Raw genomic sequence first — 23,221 nt, forward strand, 5'->3', positions numbered from 1 at the left:
TGGACTAAACCCAATTGAGCACCTGTGGCGCATCCTCAAGTGGAAGGTGGAGGAGTTTAAGGTGTCTAACATCCACCAGCTCCGTGATGTCAAGTCAAGTCAAGTCAACTTTATTTATATAGCGCTTTTTACAATATACATTGTCTCAAAGCAACTTTACAAAATCCAGGACCAACAGACACAAAAACCCCTGTTGAGCAAGCCGAGGGCGACTGTGGCAAGGAAAAACTCCCTGAAAATTACAGGAAGAAACCTTGAGAGGAACCAGACTCAGCAGGGCCCATCCTTCTTGGGTGGCCTGGAGGATACTTTAAATAAATACACGATTTACACAAATCATACAAACACAGAATTAAATGATCTAAAAGTCATAACTGGTAATAAATAGATAAATAAACAATTAAATAATAATAGAGTTGTTATCCGCTCTAGTCTTCAATAAAGTCTGTAGTGATTTCTTGTCGTTGCAATTACTCCAGACCAGTCACATCTGACAGGAGCAGCATCGTTGTCCCGGCAGTCTCGACTTTAATCCTTAACCTCGGCGGGTAAACAGGTTTCCATCAGAATGCCCTCGGGGTAAAACAACAGAGAATGTAGTTAATAATGTACAATGCTAGTTGACAAACAGTTTTACAGAGAGTTTTAGACTCCGGCAGCCCTAATTATTACAGCATAACTAAAAGGGAGAGCAAGCAGGTAACAAGGTCATGATGTCATCATGGAGGAGTGGAAGAGGATTCCAGTAGCAACCTGTGCAGCTCTGGTGAATTCCATGCCCAGGAGGGTTAAGGCAGTGCTGGATAATAATGGTGGTCACACAAAATATTGACACTTTGGGCACAATTTGGACATGTTCACTGTGGGGTGTACTCACTTATGTTGTCAGCCATTTAGACATTAATGGCTGTGTGTTGAGTTATTTTCAGAAGACAGTAAATCTACACTGCTATACAAGTTGTACACTGACTACTCTAAGTTATATCCAAGTTTTATTTCTATAGTGTTGTCCCATGAAAAGATATAATAAAATATTTGCAGAAATGTGAGGGGTGTACTCACTTTTGTGATACACTGTATCATATTCTTGAAAGAAAATTAAAATTTGTTAGCATTTGCTAGCATGTTCTGGGGTTCAAATGAGTCTCATCAGTACACACAAGTTTGCAGTCAAATGATCAAGTATTGCAAAGGAATATCTTTGAAATTCTTCCTCGTAATGTTAAGGTTATAGGCAATATTTTAGTTTTTCACTTGTCAGAGAAAATAAATATAAAGCTTATTATTCTAGGCTTGATGTAATTCTACATGGTACTCACTGCCATAGGTAAACGAGTGACAGACAGTTTCTGTGCCACCCCTGTGAGCAATGGTCTCAGTCTGGCCACCCCTATAAAGATTGTCTGGCTCCGCCACTGTCCACAGTTGAAAAAGAAGCAGACGAAATAGCTGATAAGAGAGGAAGGACTAATTCAGTGGTCTATTCAGCTTGTATTTCTTACCAGAAACCAGAAAAGAGGTTTGCAGGTACCGCCATCCAATTTTGGTGTTTTTGGCAGTTTTTCTGACATTTGTATTATTCATATCGATATCGGAATTATATCGTATCGACCGAAATTAGGAGTTATATCGTGATATAAATTTTAGCCATATCGTCCAGCCCTAATTGAGACTGTGTCCGAATCCCAAACAGAGGCAGGGAGATTATTCCAAAGCTGTGGAGCTTTGTAAGAAAATGCTCTTCCACCAGCCATGATCTTTTTAATTCTTGGAACTATAAGTAACCCTGCATCTTGTGAACGAAGTGGACGTGCTGGGTTGTAGTGATGTTCTCCCCGTGCCTGCGTGGGTTTCCTCCCACAGTCCAAAAACATGCAGTCAGGTTAACTGGAGACACTGAATTGCCCTATAGGAAAATGTGTGTGTGTGTGTGTGTATGTGTGTCTGCCCTGCGATGGACTGGCGCACCGTCCAGGGTGCTACTGTGTGCCTTGCGCCCATTGAAAAGCTGGGATACGCTCCAGCACAACCCAACCCCAACCCTCGCGACCCAAATTGGATAAGCGGTTAAGACAGTGAGTGAGTGAGTGAGTGTTAAGTAGTTTCCCTTTAACACATGTAACACAGACTGCCAGGAAACCACAAATACACCTAGGTTGGTTTTAAAAACAAACCCCAAGTGTGCGTCCGCTCAGGCTTATAAACAGCCTATTATAAAACAGTGTAAATTTCAGCTGCACCATCTACAGGGGTTGGACAATGAAACTGAAACACCTGGTTTTAGACCACAATAATTTATTAGTATGGTGTAGGGCCTCCTTTTGCGGCCAATACAGCGTCAATTCGTCTTGGAAATGACATTTACAAGTCCTGCACAGTGGTCAGAGGGATTTTAAGCCATTCTTCTTGCAGGATAGTGGCCAGGTCACTACGTGATGCTGGTGGAGGAAAACGTTTCCTGACTCGCTTCTCCAAAACACCCCAAAGTGGCTCAATAATATTTAGATCTGGTGACTGTGCAGGCCATGGGAGATGTTCAACTTCACTTTCATGTTCATCAAACCAATCTTTCACCAGTCTTGCTGTGTGTATTGGTGCATTGTCATCCTGATACACGGCACCGCCTTCAGGATACAATGTTTGAACCATTGGATGCACATGGTCCTCCAGAATGGTTCGGTAGTCCTTGGCAGTGACACGCCCATCTAGCACAAGTATTGGGCCAAGGGAATGCCATGATATGGCAGCCCAAACCATCACTGATCCACCCCCATGCTTCACTCTGGGCATGCAACAGTCTGGGTGGTACGCTTCTTTGGGGCTTCTCCACACCGTAACTCTCCCGGATGTGGGGAAAACAGTAAAGGTGGACTCATCAGAGAACAATACATGTTTCACATTGTCCACAGCCCAAGATTTGCGCTCCTTGCACCATTGAAACCGACGTTTGGCATTGGCACGAGTGACCAAAGGTTTGGCTATAGCAGCCCGGCCGTGTATATTGACCCTGTGGAGCTCCCGACGGACAGTTCTGGTGGAAACAGGAGAGTTGAAGTGCACATTTAATTCTGCCGTGATTTGGGCAGCCGTGGTTTTATGTTTTTTTGGATACAATCCGGGTTAGCACCCGAACATCCCTTTCAGACAGCTTCCTCTTGCGTCCACAGTTAAACCTGTTGGATGTGGTTTGTCCTTCTTGGTGGTATGCTGACATTACCCTGGATACCGTGGCTCTTGATACATCACAAAGACTTGCTGTCTTGGTCACAGATGCGCCAGCAAGACGTGCACCAACAATTTGTCCTCTTTTGAACTCTGGTATGTCACCCATAATGTTGTGTGCATTGCAATATTTTGAGCAAAACTGTGCTCTTACCCTGCTAATTGAACCTTCACACTCTGCTCTTACTGGTGCAATGTGCAATTAATGAAGATTGGCCACCAGACTGGTCCAATTTAGCCATGAAACCTCCCACACTAAAATGACAGGTGTTTCAGTTTCATTGTCCAACCCCTGTATGTGACAACAACAGCAGAAACAGTGTAGAGTGAAAAAATGACTGCAGTGAGGAAATTGTGTATATACAAGGACAGGACAGGTCAACTCACCAGTCTGGCAGGTTTTTATTTTTGGAAGTCTGACTGAAATCAGAACACCATTGTTCTGACCAAGAGTGAGAATACAGCAAACCTATTTTATCACCTCAACCCCTTTCACCCTTCGGAGTACTCAGCGCGTCGGTCACAGCCTACATCTGCTACATCTGTCATATCTCAAGAAATGTTGGGACAGTAGGTCCCTAAATGCAAATTAAAAATAAGGCAGTGACAATATGAACCCAAGATGTTTCCATGTGTTGTCTGGTCTACTTTATTTCACTTGTTAATATACATCTATTCCTGCATTTCAGGCCTGCACCACATTTCAAAAAAGTTGGGATGGTAAAACATTTACTACCTTTTAATGTTGCCATTTCTTTTCACCACACTTAAAAGACATTTTGGCACAGAGGATACCAAGCAATGATGTGTTTTAGATGTTATCCTGTTCTTCCTGCAAATACGTTTTAAGGTGTGCAACAGTTTGGGCTTGTCATAGTCACATTATTTGTTCTAAAATTTTCCACACATTCTCTACTGGGACAGGTCAGGACTGCAGCCAGGCCAGTCCAGTACCCGTACCCTCTTCTTCCATATCCCTGCCTTTGTAATGTGTGCAGCATGTGGTTTTGCATTTTCTTGTTGAAAAATGCATGGACGTCCATGGAAAAGATGACGTCTTGAAGGCAGGATATGTCGCTCTAAGATCTCAATGTACTTTTCTGCATTAATGCTGCCATCACAGAAGTGTAAATGACTTTTGTCAAGGGCACTGACACAGCCCCTGGCTTTTGGACTTGTTGCTGATAACAGTGTGGATGGTCCTTTTTGTCCTTGGTCAGAAGCCAAGTTTTTTCTCTCAAAAAGAGATCTGGAATAATTAAACATTTCAATAATTTTCTGACGCATTTGTTGACAAACTGGAGATCCTCTGGCCATCTTTGCTTCTTAAAGACTCAGCCTTTCGTGGATACTGTTTTTGTATCAAATCATGATTACGATAACATGTTGACATCACCTGTTTAAAATCACATCATTATTTAGTTTTTTTTCTACCTCATTCTTCCTAAATTGCCTCTGGCCCAATATTTTATGCAATGTTTTGCAGGCCTGAAATGCAGGAATTGATGTATATTAACAAATGAAATGAAGTTGACCAGACACAACATGAAATATTTCGGGTTTATACTGTATACAATAAAATAAAAGTTAAAGTAAATGTAAGAAACACTGTCCCAACTGATTTGGTGTTGTATTTTTGTGTGGTCTTCATTGTGTTTAAAGTATTGCCTGTATGCCTCGATAAATATGGTGGCTAAATTACAAATAAATTAAGTCTTTAAATTCAGCCTTTCTCTTCTACCCTTCATTAAAAATCGGATACTTACAGATGATCAGTAATTATCAATATTGACCAAAATTAAATATTATATCGTGATAAAATTTTCATCTACATTGTCCAGCCCTAGTAGAAAACACATCATACGATGGGGGTTACCACAACACTATATTAAATTAATTATGACCACTTAGATAAGAGTACTGTTTTTGAATCTGTTATAAGAACTGTGTGTTTTTTTTTTTTAATATTAGAGATTAGTATTAGCAATAGCATTGCAGGCTATTTTGTGGTTCGGTTTGTGGTTCTGTAAGAGGTGTTTGCTAGTGCTCCTTGTGGATCCTTTATTTTCATCCTGCTACTTGCAGGGTGAAATATTTTTTAATAAAAGCAGGTGCATTTTGCACCAGAGTGTTTTTTTTATCTGCAGTGTTAGTATGTAGATCTTGCTTCATTTTTATGTACCTTTACATTAAAACATTTCCCCCCTCCATTTTTCTCCCAGTGCTCCACTTTGGAGCAAATGCCTCGATCAGGTTGCATTTGCAGCAGAAATGAGCCGAAACTCCACCAGGTAGATAGCACTGCTGGGATTTGAAGTCGAGAGTGATGCATTAGACCACTTTTTTTTTTTTTTTACATTTTTAAAACAGTGATTAAATCATTGCCTGGTAATTTTGCTTTTGTTTACACTTATAAATACATACTTTTTGTACAAGGTCAAAAAAGTGTGTACAATTTAAAGTGGATAAATAAAGAAAAAAAAAAATGAATGGAAGAGATACACCGATCAGCCATAACATTAAAACCACCTTCTGGTTTCTACACTCACTGTCTATTTTATCAGCTCCAACTTACCATATAGAAGCACTTTGTAGTTCTACAATTACTGACTCCAGTCCATCTGTTTCTCTACATACTTTTTTAGCCGCTTTCACCCTGTTCTTCAATGGTCAGGACCCCCCAGGACCACCACAGAGCAGGTATTATTTAGGTGGTGGATCATTCTCAGCACTGCAGTGACAATGACATGGTGGTGGTGTGTTAGTGTGTGTTGTGCTGGTATGAGTGGATCAGACACAGCAGCGCTGCTGGAGTTTTTAAATACTGTGTCCACTCACAGTCCTCTCCATTAGACACTCCTACCTAGTTGGTTCACCTTGTAGATATGAAGTAAGAGACCATCGCTCATTTATTTCTGCTGTTTGAGTTTGTCATCTTCTAGACCATCAGTGGTCACAGGGCGCTGTTGGCTGGATATTTTTGGTTGGTGAACTATTTTCAGTCCAGCAGTGACAGTGAGGTGTTTAAAAACTCCAGCAGCGCTGCTGTGTCTGATCCACTCATACCAGCACAACACACACTAACACACCACCACCATGTCATTGTCACTGCAGTGCTGAGAATGATCCACCACCTAAATAATACCTACTCTTTAGTGGTCCTGTGGGGGTTCTGACCATTGAAGAACAGGGTGAAAGCAGGCTAAAAAGTATGTAGAGAAACAGATGGACTACAGTCAGTAATTGTAGAACTACAAAGTGCTTCTATATGGTAAGTGGAGCTGATAAAATGGACACTGAGTGTAGAAACAAGGAGGTGGTTTTAATGCTTTGCTTTAAATTTCCAGATATAAAGACTATTATATTTAAAAGAGACCATTGGGGTTTGGCCTTAAGCCTCTTCTTGTATACAACTCTCTCTCTCTCTCTTGCTCTCTTGCTCTCTCTCCTCACTTTTTTTTCTCTTTTTGCACACACACACACAGACACATACACCACATGCTTTAAGTGAAATGGGTTACGTGCACTCAGTGACCCTCCTGAGCATAAATGACTATTCAGGGCAAGTGTAAAGCTTCTGAACAGCCTCTCGATTATGAACTCCAGAGCATTCAGGAAGGATTGGGATCAGCTTGGACAAAGAGAGACTGGGGCAGAGCTGCCGTATTACCCCTCTCTCTGCTGTATCTGGCTGTGACTAAGAAGAGCAATTGAATTTAGGACTTTCGATCTTGATAAGTGATGAGTTAAAGCATTCTGTGCTTATGACGTTTGCTTACTGTTTCGGATTAAAACAGAAGGCATTGTATACTGTATATGGTTTGTTAACTCTTGAAGAGGAGGCTGTCTAACAGACCACACTAGTTGTCAGCTAGAGATTTTCAAATGCTGCCTGAGCATTTCCGCTAACAACATGTAACCAGCAGAGCAGCTCCTGGCAGACTCAAAAATGTGGTTGTTATAGCAAATAGAAAAAAATGGCCTGCGTGTTGCTGCTAAAATTAGTTATGTTAAGTTTTGTGTCTGAGTTTTCTAAATAAAAATAATTAAATACATTGTGGCTTTACTGGAGACAAACATAAATATGGCATTTTTTGTAATTCACAATGTATACAATGTGCTAGCAAACTCAATTTCTGGAAAAGTTATAAATAAAATAAAAATAAAATGAAGAATTTGGGATCTGTTCAGTTTTGAAATTCATTGTATTTTGTAAATATAAACACATTTAGAATTTGATGCCTACAGCACACTCCAAAAAAGTTGGGACAGAGGCGTGTTTACACCTGTTTTGAAGCTGAAGATAATTGTTACAGTTTTGCAAGTGGATTATCTTGTCTTGCGTAGTTTTTCAACAGTTCACAGTCACCATTGTTTGATTCTCCTCTTCATGCTGCACCATAGATTTTAAATAGGAGACAGATCTGGAGTGCCAGCAGGTCAGTCAAGTGCACATTCTGTGTCTACAAAGCCATGCTGTTAAATGAGTCCCTTGATTGTGTTGCTGAAATAATCGTGAAATTCCCAGAAAAAAAATCAACTTGATTGCAGCATGTGTCTCTCTTAAATTCCAATATATACCTTTGTATCAATGGTACCTTCACACATATACAAGTCACTCGTGCTATGGGCACTAATACTCCCCCATGCCATGACAGATGTTGGCTTTTGGACCTTTCACTGATAACAGTCTGGATGGTTCTTTTCATATTTGGCACAGAGAACTTGACGTGCATTTTTCCAAAAACAAGCTGAACCATAGACTCATCTGACCACAGCACATGTTTCCACTGTCTTTTAGGCCATCTGAGATGAGCTCGGGCCCAAAGAATTTTTTGCATAGAATTGATGTATGGCTTTTTCTTTTTGGAATGCAGGGGAATTAACAAATGACGGATGCTATTGGAGGGTTGGGTGTGTCTGATTGGCTGTGTCAGGAGGGGGATGGTTGAGGTTTGTCGTTGGAATGGTCTGCTGTCCATGGTGTGTTACTTCACTGATTCTGGGCAAACCAGAGTTGGTGAAATATAAAAATGAAATGAAAAATCAGCAAACTGTTGGATTGGACCAGTAGTGTCTAAACTTTTGCAGATGAAACACTGGTCAATGGCAAAAGGCAAAGAATAGCAAGTTTGTTTTTGAAATAAGATTAGATTTTACTCCCAACTCCAAAACAGTTTAATCCACAACATGTGCACTCCAAATCAAGTAAACAGTATGTTTTTATAAATTGATTTAACATTTTATTTTGTTTTTCTCTAGGTGTTTCATTGTGCAGATGTCATTTTTGTTTACTTTGCTGTGCTTAAATAATTAAATACATAAACTCACCATGTGACCGGCTAACAGCACAGCTAGGGACTTAAACCCAGGATTCCCAGTTTAATTTACTGCTGTGCCACCCGAGTTCCTTGGTTATGTTACATTTTAATGTAATTTCATTTAGATTGCAGCGGTAGGACTGTCATTTAGGACAGGATGCGGTTTGAAACACAGCCTACTGATGTCAAAAGCTGCCAGTATTCACAAATAACACAGAATGGATGAACCAAGCAAAAGTTTGTATTGCTGTACTGTCTCTCTTTCCTAGCTTTTATCCTGCACTGGTGCAGTAATCATTCTATGAAATCAGCGTAATGGTGCTGTGTGTGTTTAAAAATAGGGACTTATTTCTGCTGACTTGCTGATATGGAGAAAGTATACATATATGTGTACACAGAAGTCACAAACAGCATTTAAAAATTTAACGACCAAAGTATATTTCTGTATAACCTTGAATTCACCACCAATAAATACCACCAAAAATGGGTTCACCACATATACAACACACAAAAATGTACATTACGTCTGATCGGATAATAAAATTAATAAATTACATATTTGTCATAGCCCCCCAGAAACAATATGTGAACAGTGAACACTTCCTGAAATTATTAAATTCTGGTGTTTCATCCACCATTATGTGTCTCTAACTTTATGGCAGCAGTTTGGTGAAGGCTCTTTTTAGTTCCAGCATGACTCACTTGCCCAAAGCACAGTGCATAAAACATGATTTGACTGTTGAGTTAGGTGTGGTGGAATTTCAATAGCCTGCCCAAAGCTCTAACCTCAACACCACTAAACATTTTTGGGATGAATTGGAATGATTGTGAGCTAGGCCTGCTTGTTCAACATCAGTTCCTAGCCTTAATGTTCTTTGACTGAATGAGAACACAGACCTACTTCAGAATTTTGAGAAAAGCCTTTCTAGAAGAGTAAAGTCATTACAGGTACAAAGGGAAGTTGTGGTTACGCAATAGCAATTACTATGGTCTTGAAATAGAATGTCCAACAAACTCATGGTCAAGTGTCCACTTTCTTATAGTGTATGTAGAATGTAATCTGTCTTTTTTCATCCCGACATGAAAGAATTCTTGTGCCCGTGCCTAAGACCTCATCTATGCGCTTCCTCTTTTCTTCCTTGTGATCCAGGTTCTGCTGCGTTGCCCAGCAACATGAAGTACTTTGGGAGTGCACGGGCTGAAGAAGCAGATGAGGAGGAAGAAGATGACGACAACCAGCTAACCGAACAGGTTGCCTCTAATTCCCTTACTTCCAGTCAGGTCACTCCACGCAAGAACAAAGCCCAGAGCGGAGTTGTCGCAAACGGACACGGTACTTTCAATTCGTTCTTTTTATCTGATTGTTTTTTTTATCTGATATGCAGGAGCGCAGATCACATCATTGCAGGCCTTTATTAAAAAGAGTCGCTATTGGGTTTCCATGTCAAGGCTTGAGAGAGATGAGTTATGGCCCTGCCTGCCCCCATGCCATGTAGTTAATGATGCATGTCTATACACAGCACTCTCTGAGATTGCCTACATTTGCTTCATACTTACCATGTATACGTACTTTCCATGCTCATGCATGCTCTGAGACAACGATCCTACTATCAAACCATCTAAAACAACCATATTTAGATTTACAGTATGCTTATGTTTTGGTTTATTTTGGCTGCTGAGGGTCTTCCAAATTCAGTATGATAAATCTGTCTGTAGTTTATTGACAGTTAGTTCTCTGTTTTGCTAAGGATGTCTGAAGCACATGTGGACTTCAATTTTGTAAAAATATGCACATTTATAGCAAAAGTGGTGCAGAATTTACAGTTGTTTTTCCAGAGCTCTAGGGTATCTGCTTTCGATTCTTGTATTCAGTCTCTGTCTGTCTTTGTCCTTTTTTGTGTCTGTGTGGCTTTATTCTAAAACCATCCAGTACACTGACACTAATTTGCTCTTACAGGTGTAAGTGTGTGAAACCCAGTTTTGGATGCCTTGGGTCCAGTGTTTCAGTGATACGTTCTGGTTTATACACCATTTACGCGTTTTATGCAAAATAAACAGAAAAGTGGTGCTGGAGTGGTGCAGCGGTAAAGTAAGCTAGCCCATTAATGTTAGGATCTGGGGTCAAATCTAGCAGTAATATTGACATGACTGGCTATGTCTGAAGGGTAAGGATGGTAGAGGCCCTGACAAGGATTGCCGTTCTGTCCTGTGGGTGTGTTACTGCATTGCACCCATTGATTTTGTGGAAACCTGGCTCACCATGACCCTGATCGAGAAAAACATGAAATTGAAATAAACAGAATAAAATAGAATAGAATGCTTTTATTTGTCAAATACAGATGTACAGTACAACAAAATTCTTTTTTTCGTGTATCCCAGCTGGGGTCAGAGCGCAGGGTCAGCCATTGTACGGCGGCCCTGGAGCAAAGAGGGTTAAGGACCTTGCTCAAGGGCCCAACAGTGGTTAAATGGCAGAGCTGGGATTTGAACTCTCAACCTATAGATTGATAGCCTAGAGCTCTACCCACTAGGCTATCACTGTTCAGAATGGTACTGAAATATTAATTATGCTACTTAGACTATAAGACCAAATGTATGCAATCGTAAGCCTAATGAACATCTCATTCCAAAACCATTACTTATCAGCTTATCTGTGGCTATAACTGGCTCCAATCTTCTGGGCAGGCTTTCCACCAAATTCTATAGTGTGTCTGTGAGAATCTGTGCCTGTGAGAATCTGCGCATTAGATAAGTCAGCAACTGTCACAGGGTTGACATTCCAATTCAACTTAGAGGTGTTCATGTCAGGATGTCAGCATGTCAAACCATGTTTTTAAAAGTGGAGTGCAGTCAACTGTGGTTAAGAACACCTAAACTTAATAATTCTGAGGGGTGTCCAAACATTTTTGGCCATAAAGTGTAGATGTTTTATTGTTTAAAAATACATTATTTAGGTTGGTTCAACCTGCAAGCCAAAAAACCTTGGTTATCCAGTACTATTGTCAGTTTGCACTCACTTGCACATTAATTAAGCTAGTGTGATATCTCATCGACACCTTTTCTGCAGCAAGGAAGTGATGATCTGGAAGTGATCTTTTGTTAAAGAGAAAAGACAGTAAGATAATGTGCAGGCACACTTTTATATGCTAATAGTCAGTACTGACAGTAATGTAAGTGTAGTATTTTAAGACTGTTATGTAATTACTGTGGTATTAGTATTATGTATCTACTTAAATAAGTGTTAGCCAAGACTCTTTGCTACCACTATGCACAGTATGATCCTTCTCTGTCATCAGCTATTATTAACTAGCATGTTTTATGCACCGTTCTGCTCTTTTTTCAACATATGTAACTAGATCCTATTGCCCACTCAGCAGAATTAGACTCGGAATCAGACACCACGGTCATCTGATCCTCCTCCATGCAAAGTGAACATGTCAGAAGAGCTCCATGCATTATAGAATTAACCGTGTTCATCATGCATACATTAATCTCGCGGATACCTAGGCAGAGGTATTCTCAGGATGGCTGTGCTCTGGCACTGTTGCACCACCGCGACTGTGAATCTCAGACATAGAGTGACATTCCCAGTAGTGCCACCAGCATGCCCTTGGGTCGTGTCTCTTTGCTGCTGCAAGTGTGACTTCTACTGTCTGGTCAGAGATTAGGCATGAGTGGAGGAGGAATACAGAGAGCCTGGCGGGATTCTCTGTATATATTAAAGCTCGCTGTAAGAATCCGCCACTGCTTTGTTAGAAAATGTCTTTGGTAGCTTTACATGTGTCAGAGGAAGAGTGCCAGTGTGGGGAATGAACAGAGCACAGAAATAAAGTGTGGATTTACCCAGTCCACTCATCTGTAGTGGTGACAGTTCAGGACAATGCAGTGATGTATTGCACTGGGGTCCCAGTGTAAAGGAACTGATTGGTCTCTTGTGCAAAGTTCACTGTCAGTGAATTCGTTGTTAGGATTAAAATGGCATTTCGGTAAATTTGCATAAATGATAATCATGCTATCCCACCACTGCTGAGATTTGGGGTTTGAATCTCAGTTCTGCTATTGGCCGGTTGGACATCTATACAGACATGATTGGCTTTCTTTGGGAAAGGGTGGGGAAACAAACAGCCAAGGCATTGGGAGGTGCACTGGTCAGTGCGCTCTCAGTGTTGGTCCCAAGCCCAGACAAAAATAAGGAGGGTACGGTGCCGAGGTGGCGCTAGCACACTAATGCCGAGATTCTGAACTCCTCGGTTTGAAACTCGGCGTTGCCTCCATTTGGCTGGGCGCCATCTGGCGGGCATAGTTGGCAGTGCCTGCAGCAGAACTATGAGTGGGTGGGTGGGTCTTCGTGTGCTGTGTGAGGACCCTGATTGGCGGAGGAGACGCCTGTGCGGAATGCATGGGCGAGAAGAGGAGGGCTCTGCATGTGTCGGGGGAGGCGTGTGCAGTGACGTGCTCTCCTTGGATGCAGTCGGGTCTCTCAGCAGCGGAGGACGGATTGACTGCGCTAACTCGGGAGGAAAATGGGGAGAAAAACGCATAAAAATAAATAAATGAGGGTTGCATCAGGAAGGGTAAATTTTGGAATGTGGACCAGAATGATCTATTGTGACGACCCTTATACACGCCATGTCATGTTAATATGGCGCCATTGTCTTGCGATGGTTGGCTGCACAAATGGGTCAGCTTTCTCCAATGACTCTTGTCTCGTTTTGCCTGTATCAGATTAGTATCAGTCTTACTCATCTTGAGTCCTTTCACAAATTTTGTCACAGCACTGGCTTTAAGACTCCTATATAATCCCTTAATCACCTAATCAATAATCACCTAATCGCCATGGACGTTTTCTCTTAATTTAATTGTATCCTTTTTCTCTTGGCATGCGCAAAACACTCTTGTTCCATACTTCCAAACTACTCAACCTCTTGTTGATTAGTGAGACAGTGGTAGCCTAATAGGTAGGGCTTTGGGCTATCAACTATAAGCTTGAGAGTTCAAATCCCAGCTCTGCCATGCAGCTACTTTTGGGCCCTTGAGCAAAGCCCTTAACCCTCTCTGCTCCAGGGGCAGCGTACAATGGCTGACCCTGCGCTCTGACCCCAGTTTCCAAATGAGCTGGAATACGCAAAAACAGAATTTCATTGTACTGTACACCAGTATACACCAATCAGCCATAACATTAAAACCACCTCCTGGTTTCTACACACACAGCCCATTTTATCAGCTCCACTTACCATATAGAAGCACCTTGTAGTTCTACAATTACTGTAGTCCATTTATTTCTCTACATACCTTTTTAGCCTGCTTTCACCCTGTTCTTCAATGGTCAGGACCCCCATAGGACCACCACAGAGCAGGTATTATTTAGGTGGTGGATGATTCTCAGCACTGCAGTGACAATGACATGGTGGTGGTGTGTTAGTGTGTGTTGTGCTGGTATGAGTGGATCAGTATTTAAATATCGTGTCCACTCACTATCCACTCTATTAGACACTCCTACCTAGTTGGTCCACCTTGTAGATGTAAAGTCAGAGACGATCGCTCATCTATTGCTGCTGTTTGAGTTGGTCATCTTCTAGACCTTCATCAGTGGTCACAGGACGGTCACAGCTTCGGATAAAAGTGTTACAATTTACAAGGGAAGTTGTAGCCTAGCGGTTAAGCTACTAGACTAGTAATCAGAAGGTCACTGGTTCAAGCCCTACCACTGCCAGCCTGCCACTGTTGGACCCTTGAGCAAGACCCTTAAAACCTCAATTGCTTAGACTGCATGCTGTCACAGTAAGTCGCTTTGGATAAAAGCGTCTGCTAAACGCTGCTAACAGGGCGCTGTTGGCTGGATATATTTTTGGTTGGCAGACTATTCTCAGTCCAGCAGTGACAGTGAGGTGTTTAAAAACCTGACCATTGAGGAACAGGGTAAAAGCAAGCTAAAAAAGTATGTAGAGAAATAGATGGACTACAGTCAGTAATTGTAGAACTACAAAGTGCTTCTATATGGTAGGTGGAGCTGATAAAATAACAAGTGAGTGTAGAAACAAGGAGGTGGTTTTAATGTTATGGCTGATCTGTATATATGACAAATAAAGGTATTCTTCTCATCTTCTTGTTCCAGCGCCTTAGCTAGACGTTGGAAGATGTTGCAGTTGCAGTGACTACCAATCCTTTCCTCCACAGGCGGTTGTGTCTGTATTAAGCCCAACCAAACTTGATAAGTTTCTGCACACCATCAACTCTACCAGCTGTGCCATTGTAGCACCCCCAACCCGCACAGACTTTCAGAAATAGGTTCAAGTCAAATGGTAATGATGCTGTTCTAGTGCACTGAGCAGACGTTCATTATTCTCGTGGTAATAATGAAGTTTGGCACTGATCATTCTAGTACACTGCTGTGCTGTTAGCATCAAAGTACCAAGAATAATCCTGGCCTTGATCCTACTTGGATTTAAACACTGAATGCCACCTTTGTAGTGTTGCATAGCATTTAATTCAGTTCTTACAGCTGAGCACTTGAAGCAGATTTTCTTTCTTTTTATAAAACATGCTTTCATCTTCCTAATGTACACTTCAAGCTGCACTTGGAACCAAGTTCCGAAACGCAGCTGTGTGAAGCCTTTTAAAATTAAGTTGCCTTGTGCCTCTATACTTTAAATTATAATAAAACCAGAGCCTTTTTTCTCAGCTAGTCACTGATTGTAATGAGACATTTATGTGGAACTTTGGCCCTTATCTATTTTGTCTAGGTGACAAGATGATCCCAGGAGCTGGAGCTCAGATTTCATTTATAAAAGTGTCTCCAAAATTCTTACCGAAGAAATGCATAATCTTTTAAATTCTGTGACGGCACAGATGTGCTACTGCAAGCTGAAAAATACTAAAACATATAAAACCTTATAGCAGCTCTCTGGGTAACTATATTCTGTCAAGGCATGTATAAATCTTTAAGTAAAAGGTGCCACTGTAGGGCCCCTCAACTGCTCAAACTGTATTAAGTCAAAATTCTTAGTCGCTTCGGATAAAAGTGTTACAATTTACAAGGGAAGTTGTAGCCTAGCGGTTAAGCTACTGGACTAGTAATCAGAAGGTCACTGGTTCAAGCCCTACCACTGCCAGCCTGCCACTGTTGGACCCTTGAGCAAGGCCCTTAAAACCTCAATTGCTTAGACTGCATTCTGTCACAGTATTGTAAGTCACTTTGGATAAAAGCGTCTGCTAAATGTCATTATAAATGTAAATAATTTAACAAGATCAGAATAAATGACCTGATTTACCAGTAGAATGTTGGTAGCATCACAACATTTCAGCTATTTATCTATGTAAAGTCATTGTAAACAGCTTATCCACAAATTTCTTACAAAGGTGTTGACGATCAACAAGCTAAGCTAACTAGATTTTTAACAGTATGATGACAGATCACAGAAAATTACAGCAATACTTCACGTTCTATATGCATTTCATCTAAAATTTGTTATTACTGTAACTAATCAAACAAACTGGGTATAACACCAATTATTAATTCGCTTTGTGCTTAAGCCCATGGCTGAAAAACTTCAGTAAAGTAGTAGAAAAATCTAATGTAATACAACATCAGAACCCAAGACTCAAAAAGACTCACTGAGCCTATATCACATATAAGGTGATACTGGGTTTTCTTCCTGACCATGGACTTTATAGTGTGTTTTTATATATTTAGTCAAAGACAGTGGTAGCCTAGTGGGTAAAGCGTTGGACAGTCAACGGTAATCTGAGTGTAACATTGCTCAGCTGCTGAAGTAGGTTGGCAATGAGCAATGTTATGAGTCCTGTCCCTCTGTTGCTGTTTTGGCTGGCAGAGGGGGCACAGAGGCACCTCGTTAGTGTAAATTTTTCATATATCACCATTTTTTTCTGATCACTTTTGTGAGTTTTTATGTAAACCTGCTCTTCTCTGAAAAATTGATACTAGGATGCTTGGTCTGGTCCTGTTTTCCACTGGCATGTAACACCCGCCTACTTAATTCTTTATGTTAATACACCGGTGTTGCAGCATAGTGGGCCTCATGATGGAACCACCCTGGTAAAGCAGACTGCCCAAGTGTCCACCCGTAAATCCACATTACGCCCGGGCTGTGCCAGTTGGGTTGGGGTGCAGCTCATGCAATGCCAGTCCTGGCTAGTTTTGAGGGTTCCCTAATATTCCTGTTTTTCTGAGAACTGGGTTGTTATAGACGGCCTCAGCAACCTGTCACGCTGTGACATTTACTTCTCAGTTCTGCACTATCCCTGTTCTATTTGCTTTCTCCATTGTGGGCTGTGGACATGCGTCTTTTGTTACTTTGGTTTTTATTGTTTTGGCCACTATATTTATGTATATTTATTTGTGACTATCACCTTTTTGTTTTGTTAGCTTTAGCCACTGTTTTGTTCTATCTTGGTTAAATATCTTGTACTTGGACTCTTTATTCTTGCATGTGCAAGGCTTCGCAACCTACCTTATTACCTTTTAAATCAAACAGCAAACATGATTTTGGAGAAATCATCAAATCTTCAGAATTGCCATTAAACGTTCAATATGGCCATAAGTATAAAAGGACGCCTGACTAGGCTTGTTGGACATCCCATTCCAAAACCATGGAACTAATAAGGATATTGTGGCTATAACATCCTCCGCTTATATTAAAAAGGATTTTCACAAAATTTTGGAATGTGTGTGTGAGAATTTGTGCCCATGTGTGAGGTCAGACACCACTGTTGCATAAAATGGCCTGACTCATAATCTATGAACCAAGTTTTACTGTTGTGTGTTTCTATCGGCACGTACCACTAATCAGATTTACTATACTGCTGTCCTGGCTGAAAGAAGGAAATGAGATTGAATCCAGATGGCACTGCAGAACACATAGGGACTGGAATCTGGACCGCTCGGTTACTTGGCTTGGCTCAATTTCTTAACCAAATTGATTTATGTGCTTTGCGTTTAGTTTGATAGAGGCTATTTAGACTTTTTTTTTTAAACAGCTTTGATGGGTCACATAAAGTTGCTTGTGTAAATCTAAATGGAATGAAGAACAGCATGGTGTCTAAATATCTGTTCAAAACTCTTTCAGAGCAACATTCTTTCTAGCAGCAGAGTTGTGCTGATTACAAAATCACATGGTATGTATTGTACAGTGATTTTTTAAGGTAGTCTAGTTTGTTTAAAAGCCAAGTCAAGTCAAATTTATTTATTTACAATGAACATTGTCTCAAAGCAACTTTACAGAATCCAGGACCAACAGACAAAAAACCCGTTTTGAGCAAACTGAGGGCAACAGGAACCAGACTCAGCAGGCACCCATCCTCTTTGGGTGGCCTGGAGGGTACTTAAAATAAATAGGATTTACACAAATCATACAAACACAAAATTATATTGAACTGAAAGTTGTAACTAGCAAAAAATAATTGGAGTTCTTCATTATTCAGTCCAGTCTGCGATAAAGTCAGTTGTAAGTTCTGGACATTTCTGGTGCAAACACGCCAGGTTCCATCCCATCTAGTAGGAGCAGCATTGTTGTCACTGCAGTCTCGACTTGCAGTCTTTAACCTCGAGAGGGTAAACAGGTTTCCGTCAGAACCACTTCAGGATAAAAAAAAACAGAAGATGTAATTACAATGTAAAATCGTTAAGAGTAAAATGTCAGTATTACAGAAAGTAGCTTTACACTTCGGCACCCCTAATTATTACAGCATAACTAAGCTTGCTTGTTTAGTTTGACCAGACTAATCAAAAGCCTGAGTAAAATATGTTTTCAATCTAGACTTAAACATTGAGACTGTGTCCGAGTCCCGGACAGAGGTAGGGAGATTATTCCAAAGTTGTGGAGCTTTGTAAGAAAATGCTCTTCCACCAGCCATGATCTTTTTAATTCTAGGAACTATAAGTAACCCTGCATCTTGTGAACGAAGTGAACGTGCTGGGTTGTAATGATCAATAAGTTCACTCAGATACTAAATATGTCTTATTTATTGACATAACCTCTCCCGCTTCCCCAAAAGACTTGTTTAAATATTATGTGTGCAGTTGCTGAGAGAGGCTAGAGAGCCTTGACCGGACGCAGGGGTCACATTTTGCAGCAGCATTAAGGAGAAACCCCATCCCATCTTCCTTCCTCAGACAGTAACAATTGTGTTGGACGAAATATTTGAACTCAGTGGTGAGCTAGTGTATTTGACCATAGTGCAACTTGCTTTCACCGACATACGTGAAGCTGCCGGCCGTCTGTACACCGTCCATAAGCAGATTCTTGCAGTATGTGCCCAGGACCAGGTTCTTTGTATTCTTCTGTTGACTCAGCGCCTTGAAATGAAGACTACCCAATCTTTATTTTCTTACAAGACAGCAGCCCACACCACCACTCTCATTAATTCTACCATCTGATGTATGGTTAGGTCTTTATAATAATACATTTTATTTATATAGTGCTTTTCAAGATACTCAAAGACGCTTTACATAAGACAAATAATCAAAACAAATACATACACCATACAAATCATAGTACAAAATCAAAATAGTACATCAACATCAAGAATAATTAAGATAAAAACAAAGAGAGAGCAGCATAAGACAGTTCATTAAAAATTAGCTAAATTATGAGAGAGAACAACAAATATAGAACAATTTCTTAAAATTAGACAGAAACAGGACAGATTTACATGCAGTCAGGAAACTGAAAACTTTACAAGTTTTAGGATCTAGGACTTCACATTTCTGTCGTGATCTAAGTATAAAAACTATTAAAGCAGCTATGGAAAAGGCCCTGTCACCCCAGGTCCGGTGCTTGGTCTTAGAGGGTATGGACAGTAGGTTAGCCTCAGAAGAGCGAAGGCTACGGGAGGGAATGTGCTGATGGAGCAGGTCGGTGAGGTAGGATGGGGCCTGATTATGGAGAGCTTTGTGAGTGAATAGAAGAATTTTGAATTGAATGCGTTGAGCAACGGGAAGCCAATGAAGTTTTTGGAGAACAGGTGTAATATGATCACGGGAGCGAGTATGAGTAAGGAGGCGAGCAGCTGAATTCTGGATATACTGAAGTTTTTTTAGGATTTTGTTAGATGTACCATAAAGGATGCTATTGCAATAATCAATTCTGGATGTAATAAAAGCATGAATCAAGGTTTCGGCGGCAGAAAAGGATAGTGATGGACGTAGACGTGCTATGTTTTTTAGATGAAAGAAAGCAGTTTTGGTGATGTGATTTACATGGAGGTCAAAAGAGAGGTTGCTATCAAAAATTACACCAAGATTTCGGATGTTAGAAGACGGAGACAAAGTGTCATTATCAATGGTAATTAGAAAATTTTTTGTGGTTTTTGCCAGGGATGTAGGATCTACGATGATCATATCAGATTTTTCACAGTTTAATTTGAGGAAATTAGCTTTCATCCACAATTTCATTTCAGTGATGCAATTTGTCAGAGTGGAGTGAAGTTCAGTATTAATGGATTTGGAGGAGATGTAAAGCTGAATATCATCAGCATAGCAGTGGAAATGTAAACCATGCCGACGTATGATGTCACCAAGGGGGAGCATATAAAGAATTAACAAAAGGGGACCTAACACTGAGCCTTGGGGAACGCCTTGGGACAGTGGAGCAATGGCAGAACTACAATTGTTGATATTGACAAACTGTGGTCTGTTTACGAGATATGACCTTAACCACAAAAGGGCAGTACCAGTGATGTTGACAGAGGATTCAAGGCGGGACAGAAGAATGGAGTGATTAATGGTGTCAAAAGCTGCAGTAAGATCAAGGAGGACGAGAATATTAATTTGTCCAGAGTCTGAGGAAAGAAGAAGGTCATTTGTGACTTTGAGGAGGGCTGACTCAGTGCTGTGCTGGGGGCGGAAACCAGACTGAAATGATTCAAATAGATTATTGGAATTTAGGTGATCTTTGAGCTGTGAGGCAACAGTATTTTCGACAGAAATAGAAGATTGGAAATGGGCCGAAAGTTACTCATAATGTTAGAGTCAAGTCCAGGTTTTTTAAGTATGGGAGTAACAGCAGCCAATTTGAGTGATTGAGGGACTGAGCCAGAACTAAGAGAGGAATTGATTATCTCTGTGATAAGTGATGAGATAACTGGAAAACAACCCTTAACAAGTTTTGATGGAGCAGGATCCAAAACACAAGTGGAGCTTCGCATCCCTGTCAAGATCTCAGATAGGTCCAAATGAGACACAGGTGAGAACTGAGACAGAGGCTGGGTAATAAATTGAGGTGAGACAGGCGGAGAAACAGAGATGACAGGGGAAACTGTCAGAAAATTGTGGATATTCTCAACTTTTGTTTGAAAAAATGAGAGGTAAGAGTTACACTTGTCAACTGTAAAGGAATTGGTAGTATTGTCAACTGGTTTGAGAAGTTTATTTATTGTGGAAAAGAGAGTCTTAGGATTTGTTGATCCAGCATGTATGAGTTCGGAATAGTAAGCGTCTTTGTAATGTTGAAGATAATCAGAATAAATCTGATAATGTACTGTGATACCGGTTTTCTTATAAAGTCTTTCAAGCTGGCGTTTACGGGATTTCATTTGGTGAAGCTCAATTGTGTACCATGGTGCAGAATGACTAAATGAAACAAATTTGGTTCTCAAAGGAGCCAGCTCATCAAGACATGAGGCGAGTATGTCATTATAGTAATCAACAAATGTCGACTTTAGACATGATGTAATAAATATTTTAAAGGGTTTACCAATCTGAGTCCTGCCTTAACATTATCTGGCTTAGAATTTGACCAACTATGATGCTGAAAATGTTGTTCTTAAAAGTGAAGGCTATTTTTTGCTCACATGTGCTCTCTCTTCCTATATTTTAGTACTAAATGGGTATTCCCGGGCCACAGGTGAACGAGAAAGGAGTCTAAGGGTCAGGGGAAAAGAAGGCGCCCAAGGGAAGGACAAACGTCCTGAAATGACCAGGGCTTCAAGCACACATAATCTACGACCCAGCAAGCCTGTACTGCAACAGAAAAAACAGGTAAAAATCTTATTTTATCTCATGTTGATATGGCCATATTTTTGTGAACTCCTGATGAGCTTGTTGGATATTACATTCCAATGTCACTGACATTAATATGAAGTCCCCCTAACATTTCTGCTGTAAGAACTATCAGTGCGATTAAGGTCAGGGCTCTGTATGGCATTTACATTTCTGCATTTAGCAGACGCTCTTATCCAGAGCGACTTACAGAAGTGCTTCCATAGTAAACATTTCATTTCTCAAGTTTAACAGTCGAAGAACACAAATCTGCTGAAACCTGTTAGAACCAAAGTGGTTTTTTTTGTTTTTTTTTGGATTTAGTAGAACCTTTTACCCAGGGTGATATATTAATCTGACTGAGTACAATGCAATCATGTGAGGATGTAAATTTGTGACCAGTGACCTTTCAGTTAACAGTCCAGTACCTTAACTCACTGTCTTTATAGACCTGGTTTTGTGTGAAGGGGCACAGTCATAAAAAAGCTGTGTAAAATCATGTACAGTGGAACCTCGATTTAACAGACTTCCATTTAACGGATTGCGGATTTAATGGACAAAATCTGAAAAACCAAGTGTCTGGTCCGACTGGTTAAAATTCCAGAGAGAAGCGTACTAAGACCAGTAGCTGGCGCAAGTCTTTCTGTTTACATAAGTTATAGCCTTTATAACTTTGTCAGGACGCTCGTTTTGTTCTTGCATTTTTCTCTGTGTTATGCTCATTTTTTGCAAGTTCTAGTGCTTAGTTATGCACCAGCACTGCTCCAGTAGTCACCAGCAGTGCTTCACTATACAAGAGTCCCCACTATACAATCACAGCAACAAAAACAATTGTCTCATGCACCACACAAGGTAAATGAAATTTCCCCCCAGTAGTACAGTACACCAATTTTAATATTTATTTACAGGTTTTACATATTTATATATCTATTTATGTTGTCCATATTACTGTTTATCATGTGTGCATGTTGAGCACTTTTGTGGACCTTGATGCTGTGTTTTTGTATATTTTTGCACCCCCTAAAAAAAACCTGCATTTTTTTGACCAGTGCACCCCCCTTTTAGTCTGTTAAAGTGATGTTCCACTGTAATTGATTTTTATACACACACGTTTCTGGTTTTCTGAAACACATGGACCTGATAATGGGTAGGAGTGGGGGTCAAACCACCAAACCTCAAACCATGTCCTGGTTTCATACAAACTGAAATAAGAAAGGCTCTTCTGCAAACTGCTGCCACAAAGTTGGAGGCGTATAATCTATTTAATGTAATATCTATTTTATATGTAATGTTATATGCATGTAGGCAATTTGTTTGGCTTAAACACAAAAATAGGAGGGGTGTCCATATACTTGCGGCCGTATGGTGTGCATTATGTAATTTTGAAGATAATGAAAAACATTTGTATTTGAAGCTTGCATGGACATATTTTCTGTATGAGAAATATGTTCAGATATATCACTTCATACTGTATTGTTCACAGTAATGTGCTGCAGGAGGTCTACAGCAACACATGGTGTCATAGCTTCTTAACCCCTCCTCTTATGCTCTCAAAAAAAAACAGTTTAAAGCACTGGAACAAATCACACTTGTGCCGGCCTTGCAGGTACGATAGGTTATGTTCACACATGTTTAGGTAAGTGGTGCTTTCACAGGTGGTGAATCTGTGGCAAGGTTTAGG

At 40.5% G+C, this 23,221-nt stretch overlaps 1 protein-coding gene across 2 annotated transcripts in view; it reads left to right on the plus strand.

The window, feature by feature from the left end:
• jarid2a (jumonji and AT-rich interaction domain containing 2a) overlaps positions 1-23,221 on the plus strand; it is a 126,729-nt gene that overhangs the window by 81,077 nt on the left and 22,431 nt on the right. Inside the window, exons 5-6 of one of the 2 annotated variants that reach the window (XM_062991018.1) lie at positions 9,694-9,876; positions 21,380-21,540. In XM_062991018.1, coding sequence (XP_062847088.1) covers positions 9,694-9,876; positions 21,380-21,540 — 344 coding nt within the window. The remainder of the gene's footprint in view (positions 1-9,693; positions 9,877-21,379; positions 21,541-23,221) is intronic. The other variant, XM_062991019.1, reaches the window with a different exon arrangement.

The sequence above is a fragment of the Trichomycterus rosablanca genome, chromosome 3 (assembly GCF_030014385.1).
Source record: "Trichomycterus rosablanca isolate fTriRos1 chromosome 3, fTriRos1.hap1, whole genome shotgun sequence".
NCBI classification, from domain to species: domain Eukaryota; kingdom Metazoa; phylum Chordata; class Actinopteri; order Siluriformes; family Trichomycteridae; genus Trichomycterus; species Trichomycterus rosablanca.